The 20728-nt window shown below is 38.3% G+C and overlaps 1 protein-coding gene across 1 annotated transcript in view; it reads right to left on the reverse strand.

The window, feature by feature from the left end:
• The window catches only part of TEX11 (testis expressed 11), a 338390-nt gene that overhangs the window by 183945 nt on the left and 133717 nt on the right, over nt 1–20728 (reverse strand). The window contains exons 10-11 of the mRNA XM_065900178.1: nt 20301–20355; nt 17134–17226 (exon numbers count right to left, since the gene is read on the reverse strand). Coding sequence (XP_065756250.1) covers nt 17134–17226; nt 20301–20355 — 148 coding nt within the window. The remainder of the gene's footprint in view (nt 1–17133; nt 17227–20300; nt 20356–20728) is intronic.

Genomic DNA, 20728 nt, shown 5'->3' on the forward strand with positions numbered 1-20728 from the left:
CTATTCTGTGCTCTGTAAATGGAACAACAAAGCCTGCATGACAGGGTCTACTGAATATTTTAAGCCCACTGTTGAGGACTACTGCTCAGGAAAAAAGATTCCTTTCAAAATATTATTTTGACAATGCACTTGGTCACCCAAGAACTCTGATGGAGATGTACAATAAAACTAATGTTTTCATGCTTGCTACCACAACATCCATTCTGCAGCCTATGGATCAAGGAGGAATTTTTAAATTTTGAGTTTTATTATTTAACAAATATATTTCGTAACACTATAGCTGCCATGATAGTGATTCCTCTGATGGATCCAGGCAAAGTAAACAGAAAATCTTCTGGAAAGGATTCGCCATTCTAGGTGCCATTATAAACATTTGTGATTCATGGGGAAAGGTCAAAATATCAACATTAATAGGAGTTTGGAAGGAGCTGACTTCAACCCACATGGATGACTTTGAGGGGTTCAAGACTTCAGTGGAGGAAGTAACTGCAGATGTGGTAGAAAGAGCAAGAAAACTAGAATTGGAAGCAGTACCAAAAGATGGAACTGAACTGCTGCAATCTCATGATAAAAGTTTAATGAATGTGAAGAACCTAGGGGTAAGACAGGAATAAAGACACAAACCTACTAGAAAATGGACTTGAGGATATGGAGAGGGGGAAGGGTAAGCTGTGACAAAGCGAGAGAGAGGCATGGACATATATACACTACCAAATGTAAGGTAGATAGCTAGTGGGAAGCAGCCGCATAGCACAGGGAGATCAGCTCGGTGCTTTGTGACCACCTCGAGGGGTGGGATAGGGAGGGTGGGAGGCAGGGAGACGCAAGAGGGAAGAGATATGGGAACATGTGTATATGTATAACTGATTCACTTTGTTATAAAGCAGAAACTAACACACTATTGTAAAGCAAAAAACTTTAATGAATGAAGAGTTGCTTCCTATAGATGAGCAAAGAAAGTTGTTTCTGGAGATGAAATCTACTGCTGGTGAAGATGCTGTGAAGACTGTTGAAATGACAACAAAAGATTTAGAATATTAAACTTAGTTGATAAAGCAGAAGTAGGGTTTGAGAGGATTGACTCCAAATTTGAAAGAAGTTTTACTGTGGGTAAAATGCTATCAAAATAGCATTGTATGCTAAAGACAAATCGTCCGTAAAAGGAAGATTTAATTGATGGGACAAACTTCTTTCTCATCTTATTTTAAGAAAATGCCACAGCCACCCAAACCTTCAGCAACAACCTCCCTGATCAGTCCATAGCCATCAAAATCGAGGCAGGACCCTCCACCAGCAAAAAGATTATTATGATTTGCTGAATGCTCAGACAATGGTTAGCATTTTTTAGCAATAAAGTATTTTTATTAAGGTACTGATATTGTTTTCTAGACATAATGCTATTACACACTTAATAGACTACATTATAAACGTACTTTCATATGCACTAGGAAAACAAAAAATTCGTGTGACTCACGTTATTGTGATACTTGCTTTATTGTGGTGGTCTGGAACTAACTTACAATATCTCTGAGGTACGCCTATAACTTGCATGCTTCCTGTAATAAAGCTCAACAAGATTTATACTATTACAGAAATATCTAGCACCCAACAATGTAAAATTCACAACACTTGACATCCAATGAAAGACGATGAGGCCTGGGAAGAGGCAGGAAAACATGATCCATACTGGGGAGATAACCAACGGAAACTGACCCAGAAGTGACACATATACAAGAATTAGCAGAGAAGGACATTAAAAGAGTGAGTAAAATTATATTTCTTATGCTCAAAAAGCTAATCAGAGACACGGAAGACATAAAAATGATCCAAATCAAACTTCCACAAATAAAAATTGCAAAATCTGACGTGAAAACTATATGAGATGGTGTCAGTCCATTTGGGCTGCTATAACAAAAATAGCATAAACTGGGTGTCTTATAAACAACAAACATCTATTTCTCACAGTTCTGGAGGCTGGGAGGTCCAAAATCATAGCACCAGCATATTCAGTATCTGGTAAGAGCCCACTTCCTCATAAATGTCTCCTTTCTCACTGGAATATTAAATGGCAAAAGGGGTGAGGGAGCTCTCTCTCAGGCATCCTATATAAAGGCACTAATGCCAATCATCAGGACTCTGCCCCCAGGATGTAATCACCTCCAAAGACCCCACCTCCTAATACCATCACCTTGCACTGAGAATTTCAGTGTATGAATTTGGGGTCGGGGGACACAAATATTCAGCTTATAGCAGATGGGATTAACAGAAGTTCAGACACTGAAAAACAAAAATTAATGAACTTCAAGTCACAGCAATACAAAACATTCCAAAATGAAACACAGACGAAAAAAACCTTTTTGTTTTTTAAATTTTAAAATTTTTTAACATCTTTATGGGAGTACAATTGCTTTACAATGGTGTGTTAGTATCTGTTTATAACAAAGTGAATCAGTTATACATATACATATATCTTCATATCTCTTCCCTCTTGCATCTCCCTCCCTCCCACCCCTCTAGGTGGTCACAAAGCATCGAGCTGATCTCCATGTACTATGCGGCTGCCTCCCACTAGCTATCTATTTTACATTCGGTAGTACATATATGTCCATGCCACTCTCTCACTTTGTCCCAGCTTATCCTTCCCCCTCCCCGCATCCTCAAGTCCATTCTCCAGTATGTCTGCATCTTTTTTTAAAAAAAACATCTTTATTGGAGTATAATTGCTTTAAAATTGCGTTAGTTTCTGTCTTATAACAAAGTGAACCAGTTATACATATACATATGTTCCCATATCTCTTCCCTCTTGCGTCTCCCTCCCTCCCACCCTCCTTATCCCACCCCTCTAGGTGGTCACAAAGCACCAAGCTAATATCCCTGTGCTATGCGGCTGCTTCACACTAGCTATCTATTTTACATTTGGTAGTGTGTATATATCCATGCCACTCTCTCGCTTTGTCACAGCTAACCCTTCTACCTCCCCATATCCTCAAGTCCATTCTCTAGTAGGTCTGTGTCTTTATTCGCATCTTGCCCTTAGGTTCTTCAGGAGCTTCTTTTTTTCTTTTCTTTTTTTTTCTTAGATTCCATATATGTGTTAGCATACAGTACTTCTTTTTCTCTTACTGACTTACTTCACTCTGTATGACAGACTCCAGGTCCATCCATTTCACTAGAAATAACTCAATTTCGTTTCCTTTTATGGCTGAGTAATATTCCATTGCATATATGTGCAACATCAACTTTATCCATCCATCCCTTGATGGACACTTAGGTGGCTTCCATGTCCTGGCTATTGTGAATACAGCTGCAATGAACATTTTGGTACATGACTCTTTTTGAATTATGGTTTTCTCAGGGTATATGACCAGTACTGGGTCGTACGGTAGTTCTACTGTTAGTTTTTTAAGGAACCTCCATACTGCTCTCCATAGTGGCTGTATCAATTTACATTCCCACCAACAGCGTAAAAGTGTTCCCTTTTCTCCACACCATCTCCAGCATTTTTTGTTTGTAGATTTTTTGATGATGGCCATTCTGACCGGTGTGAGATTATATCTCATTGCAGTTCTGATTTGCATTTCTCTAATGATTAATGATGGTGAGCATTCTTTCATGTGTTTGCTGGCAATCTGTATGTCTTCTTTGGAGAAATGTCTATTCAGGTCTTCTGCCCATTTTTGGATTGGGTTGTTTGTGTTTTTGATATTGAGCTGCATGAACTGCTTGTAAATTTTGGAGATTAATCCTTTGTCAGTTGCTGCATTTGCAAATATTTTCTCCCATTCTGAGGGTTGTCGTTTGGTCTTGTTTATGTTTTCCTTTGTTGTGCAAAAGCTTTAAAATTTCATTAGGTCCCATTTGTTTATTTTTGTTTTTATTTTCAATTCTCTAGGAGGTGGGTCAAAAAGGATCTTGCTGTGATTTATGCCACAGAGTGTTCTGCCTATGTTTTCCTCTAAGAGTTTGATAGTGTCTGGCCTTACATTTAGGTCTTTAATCCATTTTGAGTTTATTTTTATGTATGGTGTTAGGGACTGCTCTAATTTCATTCTTTTACACGTAGCTGTCCAGTTTTCCCAGCACCACTTATTGAAGAGGCTGTCTTTTCTCCATTGTATATTCTTGCCTCCTTTATCAAACATAGCGGGACCGTATGTGTGTGGGTTTATTTCTGGGCTTTCTATCCTGTTCCAGTGATCTATATTTGTTTTTGTGTCAGTACCATACTGTCTCGACTGTAGCTTTATAATATATTCTAAAGTCAGGGAGCCTGATTCCTCCAGCTCCATTTTTCCTTCTCAAGATTGTTTTGGCTATTTGGGATCTTTTGTGTTTTAATGCAGATTGTGAAATTTTTTGTTCTAGTTCTGTGAAAAATCCCATTGGTAGTTTGATAGGGATTGCATAGAATCTGTAGATTGCTTTGGGTAGTAGAGTCATTTTCACAATGTTGATTCTTCCAATCCAAGAACATGGTATATCTCTCCATCTATTTGTATCATCTTTAATTTCTTTCATTAGTGTCTTAAAATTTTTTGCATACAGGTGTTTTGTCTCCTTAGGTAGCTTTATTCCTAGGTATTTTATTCCTTTTGTTGCAATGGTAAATGGGAGAGTTTTCTTAACTTCACTTTCAGATTTTTGATCATTAGTATATAGAAGTGCAAGAGATTTCTGTGCATTAATATTGTGTCCTGCAACTTTACCAAATTCACTGACCAGCTCTAGTAGTTTTCTGGTAGCTTCTTCAGGATTCTCTATGTATAGCATATGTCATCTGCAAACAGTGACAACTTTACTTCTTTTCTGATTTGGATTCCTTTTATTTCTTTTTCTTCTCTGATTGCTGTGGCCAAAATTTCCAAAATTATGTTAAATAGTAGTGGTGAGAGTGGGTAACCATGTCTTGTTCCTGATCTTATTAGAAATGGTTTCAGTTTTTCACCATTGAGGACGATGTTGGCTGTGGGTTTGTCATAATACAGCCTTTATTATGTTGAGGTAAGTTCCCTCTATGCCTATATTCTGGAGAGTTTTTATCATAAATGGGTGTTGAATTCTGTCGAAAGCTTTCTCTGCATCTATTGAGATGATCATATGGTTTTTCTCCTTCAATTTGTTAATATGGTGTATCACACTGATTGATTTGCATATGTTGAAGAGTCCTTGCATTCCTGGGATAAACCCCACTTGATCATGGTGTATGATCCTTCTAATGTGCTGTTGGATTCTGTTTCCTAGTATTTTGTTGAGGATTTTTGCATCTCTATTCATCAGTGATATTGGCCTGTAGTTTTCTTTCTTTGTGAAATCATTGTCTGGTTTTGGTATCATGGTGATGGTGGCCTCGTAGAATGTGTTTGGCAGTGTTCCTCCCTCTGCTATATTTTGGAAGAGTTTGAGAAGGATACGTGTTAGCTCTTCTCTAAATGTTTGATAGAATTCGCCTGTGAAGCCATCTGGTCCTGGGCTTTTGTTTGTTGGAAGATTTTTAATTACAGTTTCAATTTCAGTGCTTGTGACTAGCCTGTTCATATTTTCTATTTCTTCCTGGTTCAGTCTCAGAAGGTTGTGCATTTCTACGAATTTGTCCATTTCTTCCAGGTTGTCCATTTTATTGGTATATAGTTGCTTGTAATCGCTCATGATCCTTTGTATTTCTGCAGTATTAGTTGTTACTTCTCCTTTTTCATTTCGAATTCAATTGATCTGAATGCTTTCTGGACTGGATTAACTATTTCCTTTCCCATATTAGGAAAATTTTCAACTATAATCTCTTGGAATATTTTCTCAGTCCCTTTCTTTTTTTCTTCTTCTTCTGGGACCCGCATCATTCGAATGTTGGTGCGTTTAATGTTGTCCCAGAGGTCTCTGAGACTGTCCTCAATTCTTTTCATTCTTTTTTCTTTATTCTGCTCTGCTGTAGTTATTTCCACTATTTTATCTTCCAGGTCACTTATCTGTTCTTTTGCCTCAGTTATTCTGCTATTGATCCCTTCTAGAGAATTTTATATTATATTTATTGTGTTGTTCATCATTGTTTGTTTGCTCTTTAGTTCTTCTATGTCCTTGTTAAACGTTTCTTGTATTTTCTCCAATCTATTTCCAAGATTTTGCATCACCTTTACTATCGTTATTCTGAATTCTTTTTCGGCAGACTGCCTATTTCCTCTTCATTTGTTAGGTCTGGTGGGTTTTTACCTTGCTCCTTCATCTGCTGTGTGTTTCACTGTCTTCTCATTTTGCTAAACTTGCCCTATTTGGGGTCTCCTTTTCGTAGGCTGCAGGTTCGTAGTTCCCATTGTTTTTGGTGTCTCCCCCAGTGGCTAAGGTTGGTTCCGTGGGTTGTGTAGGCTTCCTGGTGGAGAGGACTAATGCCTGTGTTCTGATGGATGAGGCTGCATCTTGTCTTTCTGGTGGGCAAGTCCACATCTGGTGGTGTTTTTAGGTTGTCTATGACCTTAATATGATTTTAGGCAGCCTCTCTGCTAATGGGTGGGGTTGTGTTCCTGTCTTGCTAGTTGTTTGGCATAGTGTGTCCAGCACTGTAACTTGCTGGTCATTGAGTGGAGCTGTGTGTTAGAATTGAGATGGAGATCTCTGAGAGATTTTCGCTGTTTGATATTACATGGAGCTGGGAGGTCTCTTGTGGACCAATGTCCTGAACCTGGCTCTCCCACCTCAGAGGCACAGCCCTGACGCCTGGCTGGAGCACCAAGAGCCTGTCATCCACATGGCTCAGAATAAAAGGGAGAAAAAAATAAATAATGAAAGAAAAAAAAATAAATAAAATAATTTAAAGTTATTAAAAAATAATTATTAAAAAATTTCAATAAAAAAAGAAAGAAGAGAGCAACCTTACGAAAAAACAAATCCACCAATGATAACAAGCACTAAAAACTATATTTAAAAAAAAAAAGGACAGCAGAACCCTAAGACAAATGTTAAAAGCAAAGCTATACAGACAAAATAACACGCAGAAGCACACACATACACACTCACAAAAAGAGGAAGAGGGAAAAATATATATATATATTGTTGCTCCCAAAGTCCACCTCCTCAATTTGGGATGATTTGTTGTCTATTCAGGTATTCCACAGATGCAGGGTACATCAAGTTGATTGTGGAGATTTAATCCACTGTTCCTGAGGCTGCTGGGAGAAATTTCCCTTTCTCTTCTTTGTTCACACAGCTCCTGGAGTTCAGCTTTGGATTTGGACCCGCCTATGCATGTAGGCCGCCTGAGGGCGTCTGTTCTTCACTCAGACAGGACGGGGTTAAAGGAGCAGCTGATTGGGGGCTCTGACTCACTCAGGCCAGGTGGAGGGAGGAGTATGGAATGCAGGGCAAGCCTGCAGCAGCAGAGGCCAGTGTGACGTTGCACCAGCCTGAGGTGTGCTGTGTGTTCTCCCCGGGAAGTTGTGCCTGGATGACGGGACCCTGGCAGTGGCGGGCTGCACAGGCTCCTGGGAAGGTAGGTGTGGAGAATGACATGTGCTTGAACACAGGCTTCTTGGTGGCTGCTGCAGCAGCAGCAGCCTTAGTGTCTCATGCCCGTCTCTGGGATCTGCACTGACAGCCGTGGCTCACGCCCGTCTCTGGAGCTCTTATAAGCGGCACTCTTAATCCTGTCTCCTCGCGCAGCAGGAAACAAAGAGGCAAGAAAAAGTCTCTTGCCTCTTCAGCAGCTCCAGACGTTTCCCTAGACTCCCTCCTGGCTAGCTCTGGCACACTAGCCCCCTTCAGGCTGTGTTCACGCAGCCAACCCCAGTCTTCTCCCTGGGATCCAGTGAAGCTGAAGCCTCAGCTCGCAGCCCCCACTTGCCCTGGTGGGTGAGCAGACAAGCCTCTCGAGCTGGTGAGTGCTGGTGAGCACCGATCCTCTGGGAATCTCTCCGCTTTGCCCTCCGCACCACTTGCTGTGCTCTCCTCCGTGGCTCCAAAGCTTCCCCCCTCCACCACCTGCAGTCTCCACCCACGAAGGGTCTTCCAAGTGTGTGGAAACCTTTCCTCCTTCACAGCTCCCTCCCACTGGTGCAGGTCCCGTCCCTATTCTTTTGTCTCTCTTTTTTCTTTTGCCCTACCCAGGTACATGGGGAGTTTCTTGCCTTTTGGGAGGTCTGAGGTCTACCAGCGTTCAGTAGATGTTCTGTAGGAGTTGTTCCACATGTAGATGTATTTCTGATGTATTTGTGGGAAGGAAGGGGATCTCCACCTCTTACTCTTCTGCCATCTTGAAGCCTGCCCCCAAAAATCTTTTTAAATGTCAACAGCATAAGTGAACTGTGGGAACGACTTCAAACAACCTAATATATGAGTAGTGTCTGAGGGTGAAGCAGAAAAAAATATTTCAAAAAATACTGTAACTTTCCAAACATAATGAAAGCCATGATCCCAGAGATTCAAGATGCTCAAAGAGCCCCAAGCACAAGAAACAAAGAAAATTACTTCAAAGTACATCATCAACAAATTGCTCAAAACCAGTGATAAACAGAAAATCCAAATATTAGCCAGAGAAAAAGGGCATGTTACATAAAGAACAAAAATAAGGACTGCATCATATTTCTTATCAGAAACAATATAACATGAAAACTGTAAACAATATCTTTAAAATTCTCAAAGAAAAAAAAGCTCTCCATTTCAAATTCTATACCCAGAAACAATATCATTCAAAAACAAATGGAGGGGCTTCCCTGGTGGCGCAGTGGTTGAGAGTCCGTCTGCCGATGCAGGGGACACGGGATTGTGCCCCGGTCCGGGAGGATCCCACATGCCGTGGAGCAGCTGGGCCCGTGAGCCATGGCCACTGAGCCTGTGTGTCCAGAGCCTGTGCTCTGCAACGGGAGAGGCCACAACAGTGAGACGCCCACGTACTGCCGAAAAAAAAAAAAAAAAAATGGGGGACTTCCCTAGTGGCGCAGTGGTTAAGAATCCACCTGCCAATGAAGGGGACACGGGTTTGAGCCCTGACTCAGGAAGATCCCACATGCCACGGAGCAACTAAGCCCATGTGCCACAACTACTGAGCCTGCACTCTAGAGCCCACGAGTCACAACTGCTGCAGCCCGCATGCCTAGAGCCTGTGCTCCACAACCAAGAGAAGCCACTTCAATGAGAAGGCTGCACACTGAAACAAAGTGTAGCCCCCGCTCGCCACAACTAGAGAAAGCCCACACACAGCAACGAAGACCGAACGCAGACCAAAAAAAAAAAATTAAATGGTGCACCTTACACCCATTAGCATGTCTACTATCAAAAAAAAATAATAAAAGTGTTTGCAGGGATGTGGAGAAATTGAAACCCTTGTATACTTTTGGCTGAAATTTAAAATGGTGCAGCTGTTACGGAAAAAACAGTAGTGTGTTTCCTCAAAAAAATTAAAAATAGAATTGCAATATGATCGAGAAGTTCCACTTCTGGGTTTATACCCCCCAAAAATTGAAATCAGGGAACCAAACAGCTATTTGTACACCCACATTCACAGCAGCATTATTCACAATAGCCGAAGGTGAAAACAACCAACATGTGCATAAATGGATGAATGTATAAGCAAAATGTGGTATATACATACAGTGGAATATTATTCAGTCTTAAAAAGAAAGGAAATTCTGACACATGTTACAACGTGGATGAACCTCAAGGACATTATGCTATGTGAAATACACCAGTCACAAAAGGACAAATACTGTTTTTTTTTTTTTTACTTATATGAGATATCTAGAGTAGTCAAATTCATATAGACTGAAAGTAGAATGGTGGTTTCCAGGAACTGGAAGAGAGAGGAATAGGGAGTTATTATATATTGGGTACAGAGTTTACATTTTACAAGATGAAGAGTTCTGGAGAAGAATGTTGGTGATGGTTTCACAATATGAATGTACTCAAGGCCACTATACTGTATAATTAAAAACAGTTAAGATGGCAAATTATATGCCGTGAAAAATTTAACAGCATGAAAGTAGGAATAGCTATATTCATATCAGATAAAGTAGACTGTACATCAAAAAAATAATTACCAGGGACAGAAAGAGACATTACAGAATGATAAAAGGGTCAATCTACCATGAAGAAATAGTAACTCTAAATACATATGCACCAAACAAAAGAGCTGTAAAATATCTGAAGTAAAAATTTATAGAAATAAAAGAGGAAATAGACAAATCCACAATTATAGTTGGAAATTTAAACACCCCTACCTTCAAAAATTCATAGAACCAGACAAAAACTCAGCAAAGATATAGAAGAGCTCAACATCATCAATCAACAGGATCTACAGCTGACCCTTGAACAACAAGGGTTTGAATTGTGCAGGTCCACTTATATGTGGATTTTTTTTCAATAAATACTACAGTACTACATGATCCATGCATATGGAACTACAGATACGACTGGCCCACTATAAAGTTATACATGGCTTTTCAACTATGCAGGGTGTCGACCCATGTTGTTCAAGGGTCAACTGTAATTGACATTTATACAACATTCCACCCCAAAAGAGCTGAATACACTTTTTTTTCCCCAAGTGTCCACAGGACATTTACCAAGATATACTATATCCTGGGCCATAAATCACACCCTGTTAAGAAGATGAAAAGACAGCTTACAGACAGGGAGAAAATATTTGCAATCCACATTGTGACAAACAACTCTTATCTAGAATATCTTATCAAACTCAACAGTAAAATTTGAGCAATCCAAGTATGAAATGCACATGCGTTAGGAAGAGACATTTCACCAAAGAGGAGCACCTGCAAAGGTGTTCAACATCATTAGCCAGTAGGAAAGTATAAATTAAAATCACTACATACCTATTAGAACAGCTAAAATATAAAAACAGGGACAATGACAAATGCCAGCAAGAAGGAAAAGAAACTAAAACTCATACGTTGTTGGTAGGAATGCAACATGGTACAGCCACTCTGGTAAACAGTTTGACAATTTCTTAAAAACAAAATAGCCCAACAATTGTACACCTAGTCATTTATCCAGGAAAATGAAAACTTACATCCCACACAAAAACCTATACACAAATACCATAGCAGCTTTACTCATAATAGCCAAAATCTGAAAACAACCAATATTTCCTTTAGTAGGTGAATGGTTAAACACACTGTGATACCATCCATACCATGCACCACTCAGTGATAAAAGAAACCAAGTATTAATACACACAAAAACTTGAATGGATTTCAAGGGCATTATGCTAAGTGAAAAAGCTAATCTTCTAAAAGTCATAAACGGTATGATTACATTTATATAATATTCTTGGAATGACAAAATTATAGAGATGAAGAATAGTGTTTGCAAGGGCTTAGGGATGGTGGGGGGTGGAGCAGGTATGGGTGTGCATATAAAGGGGTAGTATGAGGAAAATATTTGGGGTGATGGGATAGTTCTGTATATTACTGCAGTGGTACTTACATGCATCTACACATGGGATAAAATGGCATAAAACTATACACATACAATGTACCAATGACAATCTGCTGTTTTTGATGTATTATAGTAATGCAGCAGTTAACCATCAGAGGAAACTTGGTAAAGGGTACATGGGACTTCTTTGTACTATTTGGAGGGGGGGGTGTTAAAATTTTCTTCTGAATCTATTGCTTTTATTTTAATTATTTTTCTTTGTACCATTTTTGCAACTTCCTGTTACTCTATAAGTATTAAAAATAAAAAGATTTTTAAAAAATAATGTGAAATAGGGACTTCCCTGGTGGTCCAGTGGTTGAGCCTCCGCACTCCCAATGCAGGGGGCCCTGGTTCAATCCCTGGTTGGGAAACTAGATCCCACATGCATGCCGCAACTAAGAGTTTGCATGCCGCAACTTAAGAACCCACATGCTGCAACACAGATTGAAGATCCCACATGCCACAACTAAGACCGACTGCAGCCAAATAAATAAATATATTTTAAATAATGTGACATAAAGACATTTTCAAAGGCACAAATGCTGAAATAAGTCATCACCAATAGGCCAGCACTACAAGAAATGTTAAAAGGTGTCAATGATGGTTAATTTTATATGTCAACTTGACTGCGCCACAGGGTACCCAGATATTTTGTCAAACATTATTCTGGTCTTTCTGTGAGAGGGCTTCTGGATGAGATTAACATTTAAATCAATAGACTGGGGCTTCCCTGGTGGCGCAGTGGTTAAGAATCCACCTGCTAATGCAGGGGAAATGGTTTCGAGCCCTGGTCTGGGAAGATCCCACATGCCGCAGAGCAAATAAGCCCGTGCCCCACAGCTACTGAGCCTGTGCTCTAGAGTCTGTGAGCCACAACAAGAGTAGCCACCACAATGAGAAGCCCACACACCACAATGAAAGGTAGCCCCCACTCGCCACAACTAGAGAAAGCCTGCGTGCAGCAACGAAGACCCAATGCAGCCAAAAATAAATAAATAAGTAAATAAATTTATAAATAAATAAATAGATAGGGCATCCCTGGTGGCGCAGTGGTTGAGAGTCCGCCTGCCGATTCAGGGGACACGGGTTCGTGCCCCGGTCCAGGAAGATCCCACATGCCGCGGAGCGGCTGGGCCCGTGAGCCATGGCCACTGAGCCTGCGCGTCCAGAGCCTATGCTCCACAATGGGAGAGGCCACAACAGTGAGAGGCCCGCGTACCGAAAAAAAAAAATAGATAGACAGACAGATAGACAGACTGGGTAAAGCAGATTTCCCAGCCTGTGGGTGGGCCTTATCCAATGAGTTGAAGGCCTGAACAGAACAAAAAAGCTGACCCTCTCCCGAGTAACAGAGAACTCTTCCTGACTGACTGCTTTTGAACTGGACATCAGCTTTTTCCTGCATTTGGACTGGAACTGAAACACTGGCCCTTCTTGCGTTTCAGGCCTGCCAGCCTTTGGACTGAAACTACATCATTGGCTCTCCTGGTGTTCAGGCCTTTGGACTCAGACTGGAATCTTACCATCAGCCTTCCTGAGTCTCTGTCTTGCCAACTTATCCTGCAGATCTTGAGACTCACCAGCCTCCATAACTGCATGAGCCAATTCTTTATAATAAGTCTCTTTGGAGAATCCCAAAACAACGTTCTTCAGGCAGAAGAAAAATAACAAATGGAAATTTGGATATATACAGAGGAATAACAATTACTTGAAATGGTAACTACATGTGTAAATGCCTAAGTTTTTTTCTTATTTGTATCTCTTTTAAAATAAAATTGAAAATTTAAACAAAAATAATAACATAGTATTGTGGATTTTATAACATATGTAAAAGTAAAACATATGACAACAGTAGCATAAAGGCCAGGCTGGGAGATATAAAAGTACACTATTATGACATATGAAGGTAGACCAAGGTAAGATATATAGTATAAGCCCGAAAGAAACCAGTAGAAAAGCAAAACAGAGAGTTACAACTAATAAGCCAACAGAAGAAATAAAACTGAATCTAAAAAATTATTCAAATATGTAATGTGACAAAGCCTCTATGATCACTCTCCTTTTTCAGTATTTCCCTGAGTAGTCTCACTGTTTATTCCTCCAGATGATCCTGCAAATATTTTCATAATACTCCTCTTTTTTTTAATAAATAAATTATTTATTTATTTATCTTTGGCTGCATTGGGTCTTTGTTGCTGCGTGCGGGCTTTTCTCTAGTTGCGGAGAGTAGGGGCTACTCTTTGTTGTGGTGCGCAGTCTTACTGCAGTGGCTTCTCTTGTTGTGGAGCATGGGCTCTAGGCATGTGGGCTTCAGTAGTCGTGACTCGCAGGCTCTGTAGTTGTGTCACAGGGCTTATTTGCTCCACGGCATGTGGGATCTTCCCAGACCAGAGCTCAAACCCTTGTCCCCTGCGTTGGCAAGTGTATTCTTAACCACTGTGCCACCAGGGAAATCCGTATTTTCATAATATTTCAACATGGATTCTTCAGGAGGTTGGAATAAAAACTACATTGGACTCATAAATTGTTTTGAAGAAAAACTTACTTGAATACAAACTTACAAAAGAAGGCAGGAAAAAAAGAAGAAAAGGGGAATAAAGAATATGCAGGACAAATAAACAATTACAAGGTGATAGACTCAAACTTAACCACATCAATAATCACATCAAATGTAAATATTCTAAACACCCCAGTCAAAAGACTGAGATTGTCAGAGTGGATAAAAAAGCAAAACCCAACTGTATGCAGCTTACAAGAGATGCATTTTAAACATAAAGACATAAATAGGAAAACAGATAGAACAAGATACACCATGCTAACGCTAGTCAAAAAAATAGCTAAAGTAACTATATCAATAAAAGATAAAGTAGATTTAAGAGTAAATATGGTATATATCCATACAATAAGATATTACTGAACCCTGGGAATAAACTATGCACACACACAACATCTCAGAATAACTGTACTGAATGCAAGAAGCCATTCAAAACTAGAGTACATTCTCTATGATTCCATTGGTATAAAACTCTAGAAAATGCAAACTAATCTATGAAAGCAGATCAGTTGTCACCTAGGGAAGAGTGGGAAAGAGGGGTGACAAGAGGGTGTGAGGAAACTTTGAGGAATGATGTATATCTTCAGTATCCGGATTGTGGTGATTGTTTCATAGATATACACACATGTCAAAACTCATCAAATTTTTTTACTGTAAATATGGGCAGTTTACTGTATGTTAATTATACCTAAATAAAACTGTTAAAAGATAATTAAGAGTAATGAATTATGTCAGTGGAAAAACAGGAATACAAAAACCCTGATAAATCCTGATAACAAATGAATAAATCAATAAGTAAATAAATAAATATTAAATAAATGGGAGAAGGGAGAGCTCTTGCTTACAGGAGAATGCTGAGTGCCAACTGGTAAATATGAAGGGAATGCTACAGTTAGAAAATGATTATTTGGCAACCATCATAAGATTGATTCAGGCAAGAACACTAATTCTTAAGGAATTTTTTTTTTTTTTGGCGGTACGCGGGCCTCTCACTGTTGTGGCCTCTCCCGCTGCGGAGCACAGGTTCCGGACGCGCAGGCTCAGCGTCCATGGCTCTCACGGGCCCAGCAGCTCCGCGGCATGTGGGATCTTCCTGGACCGGGGCACGAACCCGTGTCCCCTGCAACGGCAGGGGGACTCTCAACCACTGCCCCACCAGGGAAGCACTTAAGGAAATTTTTAATAAAAAGCAGGGTATATGCATCATAATTTTAAAGTGTTTATTGGTTGCAAGGGAAAAATGGTTAATATACAGAGAAGATATACACTTTTGAACAGGTGATCAGTATTATCACCAATGAGGAGCAGATGGACATCAGGGGCCTCCAAATGTGATGCCCTGAGAAGGGACACAATATCACTCATGCAGTATTCCAGTCACAAATGCATAATATGAGTCTAATCACAAGGAAACATCAGATAAATCAAAAATGGAGAATTTTCATTTAAAACAAGGTAGGGAGCTAATGTATTCTTCCAAAATATCAATGACACAAAAGTCAAAAGAAAGGCTACAGAAATGTTCCAGATTACAGGGGACTAGAGAGACATGTCTCATAAATGCAATACCTAATCCTAGTTTGATTAATCCTATATTGGAGAGAAAAACATGCTATACAGTTCACTACTGAGTGTATATAACATATATTATTATTACAGATATCAATATATATTACCCTCAATAAGATGAATGTATGAATTATATTTCCTCAATAATATAGAGAAGAGAGAATGCACAAAATGTTAATAACAGGTGATTCTGGGTAAAGTAAATAGACGGGTATTCTTTGAACTATTCTTATCCTTTCAATCTTTCTCTAGGTTTGAAATTGTTTACAAATAAAACTCTTTTAAGTGTATATTGCCGCTGAAATCCTAATGCACCCAGTTCATCAATGTCCAGGGTCAATAATTAGGCTATTAAATGTGATATGTCAGGAGTAATGCAGATGGACAATTATTGTAATAAAAACTGCAACTTCTGTATCCAGTGAACAAAGAGACATGCTGACAAGAAGCCATGTAGCTAGTATGCAGCCTCCTCCGTTGTCTTGGATTCTATTTTTTTTTTTTCTATTTTTTATTTAGATTTGCATCTTAGCAAATGCAAAAAAAAAAAAAAGATGCAGCTTTTGAATATGTTCATGTATATTAATATTTTTAAATTTAAAAATATTAATATAAAATAAGTTTTTCAGCATTAAATAACCCCATCCACATTGACAAATTTCAGGAAAATATAATTTGTCAATGTGGTTTCTTTGGGCAATTTAATATTCTGATAAATTCAACTATTCACTTTCATGCTTCCCATCTTGTTGAAAAAATCTTTTGAAAATGTATCAGGGACTTCCTTGGTGGTGCAGTGGTTAAAAATCCGCCTGCCAATGCAGGGGACAAGCGTTCCATCCCTGGTCTGGGAAGATCCCACATGCCATGGAGCAATAAGCCCGTGTGCCACAACTACTGAGCCTGCGCTCTAGAGCCCGTGTGCTACAACGACTGAGCCCATGTGCTACAACTACTGAAGCTGCGTGCCTAGAGCCCGTGCTCTACAAGAGAAGCCACCGCAATGAGAAGCCTGTGCACCGCACCAAAGAGTAGCCCCTGCTCACCGCAACTAGAGAAAGCCCGCGCCCAGCAACGAAGACCCAATGCAGCCAAAATAAATAAAAATTTTTTTAAATGTATCACTATATTTAATTGCCTTATAGAGTAAAACACATTGATCCTAACTGAATCTCTTTAAACAGGCATCAGTCTATCAATATTCCTTATCCAGGAGTATAGAGGTATTGTATGTATGTATGTATGTATATGTGTATGTATGTATGAGCATCAGCTGAAAGTGAAAGACTGATGTTGGTTTTCTTAAACTAAATCCCATTATCTGCCTATTTTATCATTTCCTTCTTTATCCTAAAATTTACTCACATCGGAGAACCTTTTCTGTTTTGTGCAAAAGAAAATTTTTTTCAAAAATATCTGTTGTCAGAGGTATATTTTATTCTTCCTTTCTGTGCTGCAGAAGAGATTGCAACAATCTGTTGTTTAAAAGAAAAACAGGAATACTGGAGCAGATGTCTACACTGGATTTCAAAATGTGAATCAATGCTTTCAAAATTTCATTAAGCTAATTTTCAAAAGTAAAAAACCTCTTATACCTTGTTTGCTAGGTTTACAGCGCTGAGAGCCTTATAATATTCTTTGCCGTCCCAATCCATATAAGCAGTGGCTAGTAACCGAAGAACTTTACCCTATAATTAAAAATAGAAAAAAAACACACACAGCTGAGGGTTTAACTGCAATACAACAGCTGACTAGCATTTACACAGTGACAGGCATTTCTCAAACCTCAGTCAAAATTATGAAATAGCATTTACTTAAGCAACCACATAGTCTTGGGATATGTCTCATCATTATGCTACCCACACCAAATACCATCTGAGAATTTTACAGTAATAGCTTATTTAAATTTAATATAATTGTGTTAATATAATTATTTTCTTAACAGTGTTTCAGTGGTAAAGTACTTAATCATCCCCACTTTAAAAATAAGGAAATTAAAGCACAGCAATATTTAATGTAATCATCTTACCACCTACTGTTTAGGTAACATTATATTAGGCCTCCATCAAAAGAAATAAATAGAAAGACATAATCCCTCTCTCAAAGACTTTATAGCCTAGTTGAGATTAACCAATTGGACCAAGGGCACATATACCACCATTTCACTAGGAGCAGATATACTTTCCTATAGACAAGATTTTTCCCAACTCAACCAAGTTTTAAAATTAATAAAGTATTTCATAATTCAGTTTCTCCAGCCAGATCTACACTGACAAGGGGAATAACTCTACTTAGCACAGACTTATTTAACTATAGATTCACATTTTGAAAGTAGGAGGCCTATTTCAATGAAGATTCTATTCTGCCTCTAAGTATAATGAGGACAGTAGGATCAGGCAAAGGTGTTCTTCTAATTAAAAAAAAAAATGTTAAGCACATTAGGGCTCTGCGAACCTTAGAGAAGTGACTTTTAGGGTGTGATACCTTTCAGTTTTTTAATTCAAATACCAAGATGGATATATTATTATTGTGGAGCAACTCTCAACTTATAAACTTCCCCAGAGGACTCTGATGGAGTAAATATGGCATCTCTGAGAAAGACTGTAGCTATTTCGTAAAAGTAAAAGGGTCAAATAATCAGAAAGATAAAACAAAATGGACGAACCTCAGAACTATTATGTTAAGCAAAAGAAGCCAGACACAAAACAGTACATACTGTATGATTTCATTTATACACAGTTCAAGATAAGCCAAAAATATTCTACAGCAATAAAAGTCAGAATAGTGGTTTTATCATGGGGGTATGAATGGCGATTAACTGGAAAGGGGCCAAGGTAACTTTTGAGGGTGATGGAAAGTTCTGTATCTTGATCTGTGTGATAGTTACAAAACTATATAGATAAACTGAAACTCATCAGGCTGTACAATTTTAAGATTTGTGCAATTTAGTGTATATATTTATTTAAGTTATACCACAATAAAATACTGCTAGCATGAAAGAAGAACTATTTTATAATCTTACTTCTCCATACCTTGCAATATGAATATTAGATTTCAATCACACTTAAATCCTACCTTCAATCCTCATTTCCTCCTCCAGACGTCTTCTCACCTAGATCCCTTGCCTCATATTCCCCCCTTCTAGCTCCCTTTTAACTGCATGAACCCCATCTGCTTTTCGAGGCCTATCTCCTACCAAAAGGCTTCTTCAACTATTCTAGTCAACATTAATATTCCCCTTTTCTGCATGCCTTTGCGTATACTTCAGGTTAGTACCACACAGTTTATCACTTATTTTTCCGAAATTGTTTCAATTGTACTCATTTTTATAAATCTTCTTTTTTGAAATTTTAATTGAAGTATAAAATACATTTTAAAAAGTTTCAAAATCTCAATGGTACAACTCTGAATTTTCACAAAGTGAGCACACATATGTTAACGACACAGAAATAAAGAAACAGAACATTAGTCTCATCTCATATCTCTTTTCAGACACTATTCCAAACAAGGGTAACCAATTATCTGACTTCCAACACCATGTATTAGTTCTCCCTGCTTTTGGCATTCACATTTATGGAATCATACAGTATGTACTACTTTGTATTTTGCTCTGTTTGTTCAACATTATATGTGAGAACATCCATACTGTTACAATTATTGTAGTCTATTCTCATTGTTATACGATATTCTATTATATGACACTATCATAATATATTTTCATTATTTTTAATTGTGATGAAATACACATAACATAAAATTGACCATTTTAACCATTTTTAAGTGTACGGTTCAGTAGCATTAAGTATACTCACACTGTTGTGCAATCAGCACCACCATACATCTCCAGAGCTCTTTTAATCTCACAAAATTGAAACTCTCTACCCATTAAACAATAGCTCCCCATGTTCTCCTCCCTCCAAACCTCTGCAACCACCATTCTATTTTCCATCTCAATGAATGTGACTACCCAACATATCTCACTGAACTGGAATCATACAGTATGTCCTTTTGTGAATGGCTTATTTCACTGAGCATAATGTCCTCAAGGTTCATCTATGTTGTAGCATGTGTCAGAATTTCCTTCCTTTTCATGGCTGAATAATATTCCATTGTATTCACCTGTATTAGTTTCATCCTTTAAACATAAGCTATTTAAGGGCAGAGGCCACGTTTTATACTTCTCTTTTTTTCCCCCATCTACCACATTCTTAGATATATTGATATATATATATGTGTGTATGTATATACATTTAAATATATGTATAGATATATATGTGTGTGTATGTATTCAGTTACATTTTGTGTGATATACTGTAATAATGGTAAGAAGCAGAGATGGATATTCAAAAAAATTCCATTCTGCTACGGCATGTATTAAATTAGTTTTAAATCAGATTTATTTACATAATCACATTTTACTTGATAAAATATTAAAATTAACTTCCATACCAAGCATGTTCTATCTGGGTGGTTAAAGAAACCTAGAATTTTTGAACATGCAAACAAAAGCTAAAACGTATATAGCCAAACATTGTCCTAAGCACTTTACATGTATTAATTAATTCAAGGGTACAAGAATTTACCTGGAGGGTAGATTCTATAAGTATATCAACTTTATAGAAACTAATGCACTGAGATATTAAATGATGTGCCCAGTGAATAATCTACTCACAAATGGAGGGACAGCCTATCATAATTTTCTTACAATAACATAAACTGTATTTCTTGAACCTACTTCTGCAATATTTAACATAATCCTTACCAGCATTTCCTGTGGAACAGAAAGCTTATCCATCTTCCCAGTATCATAGCTTTGTCTATCATTAAAAAAGGAAAAAAATACACATAAATACATATTTATTTCAAATTATATATATTTTTCAAGACTACATATTACTAAGAAGACGTGTTATAATTATACTTAATTACAACTTTTCTATTTTGCACTACAACAGATGATTAGCCAATTGATACATAAAAATCAATTACATAAAGCAATACTTTCTAACTTTAGAAAACCACAGAGATAGCCTCATTCACCAGAGGGCAGACAGCTGAAGCAAGAAGAACTACAATCCTGCAGCCTATGGAACAAAAACCACATTCACAGACAGATACACAAGATGAAAAGGCAGAGGGCTATGTCCCAGATGAAGGAACAAGATAAAACCCCAGAAAAACAACTAAATG

This window comes from Phocoena phocoena, chromosome X (genome assembly GCF_963924675.1).
Source record: "Phocoena phocoena chromosome X, mPhoPho1.1, whole genome shotgun sequence".
NCBI lineage: Eukaryota > Metazoa > Chordata > Mammalia > Artiodactyla > Phocoenidae > Phocoena > Phocoena phocoena.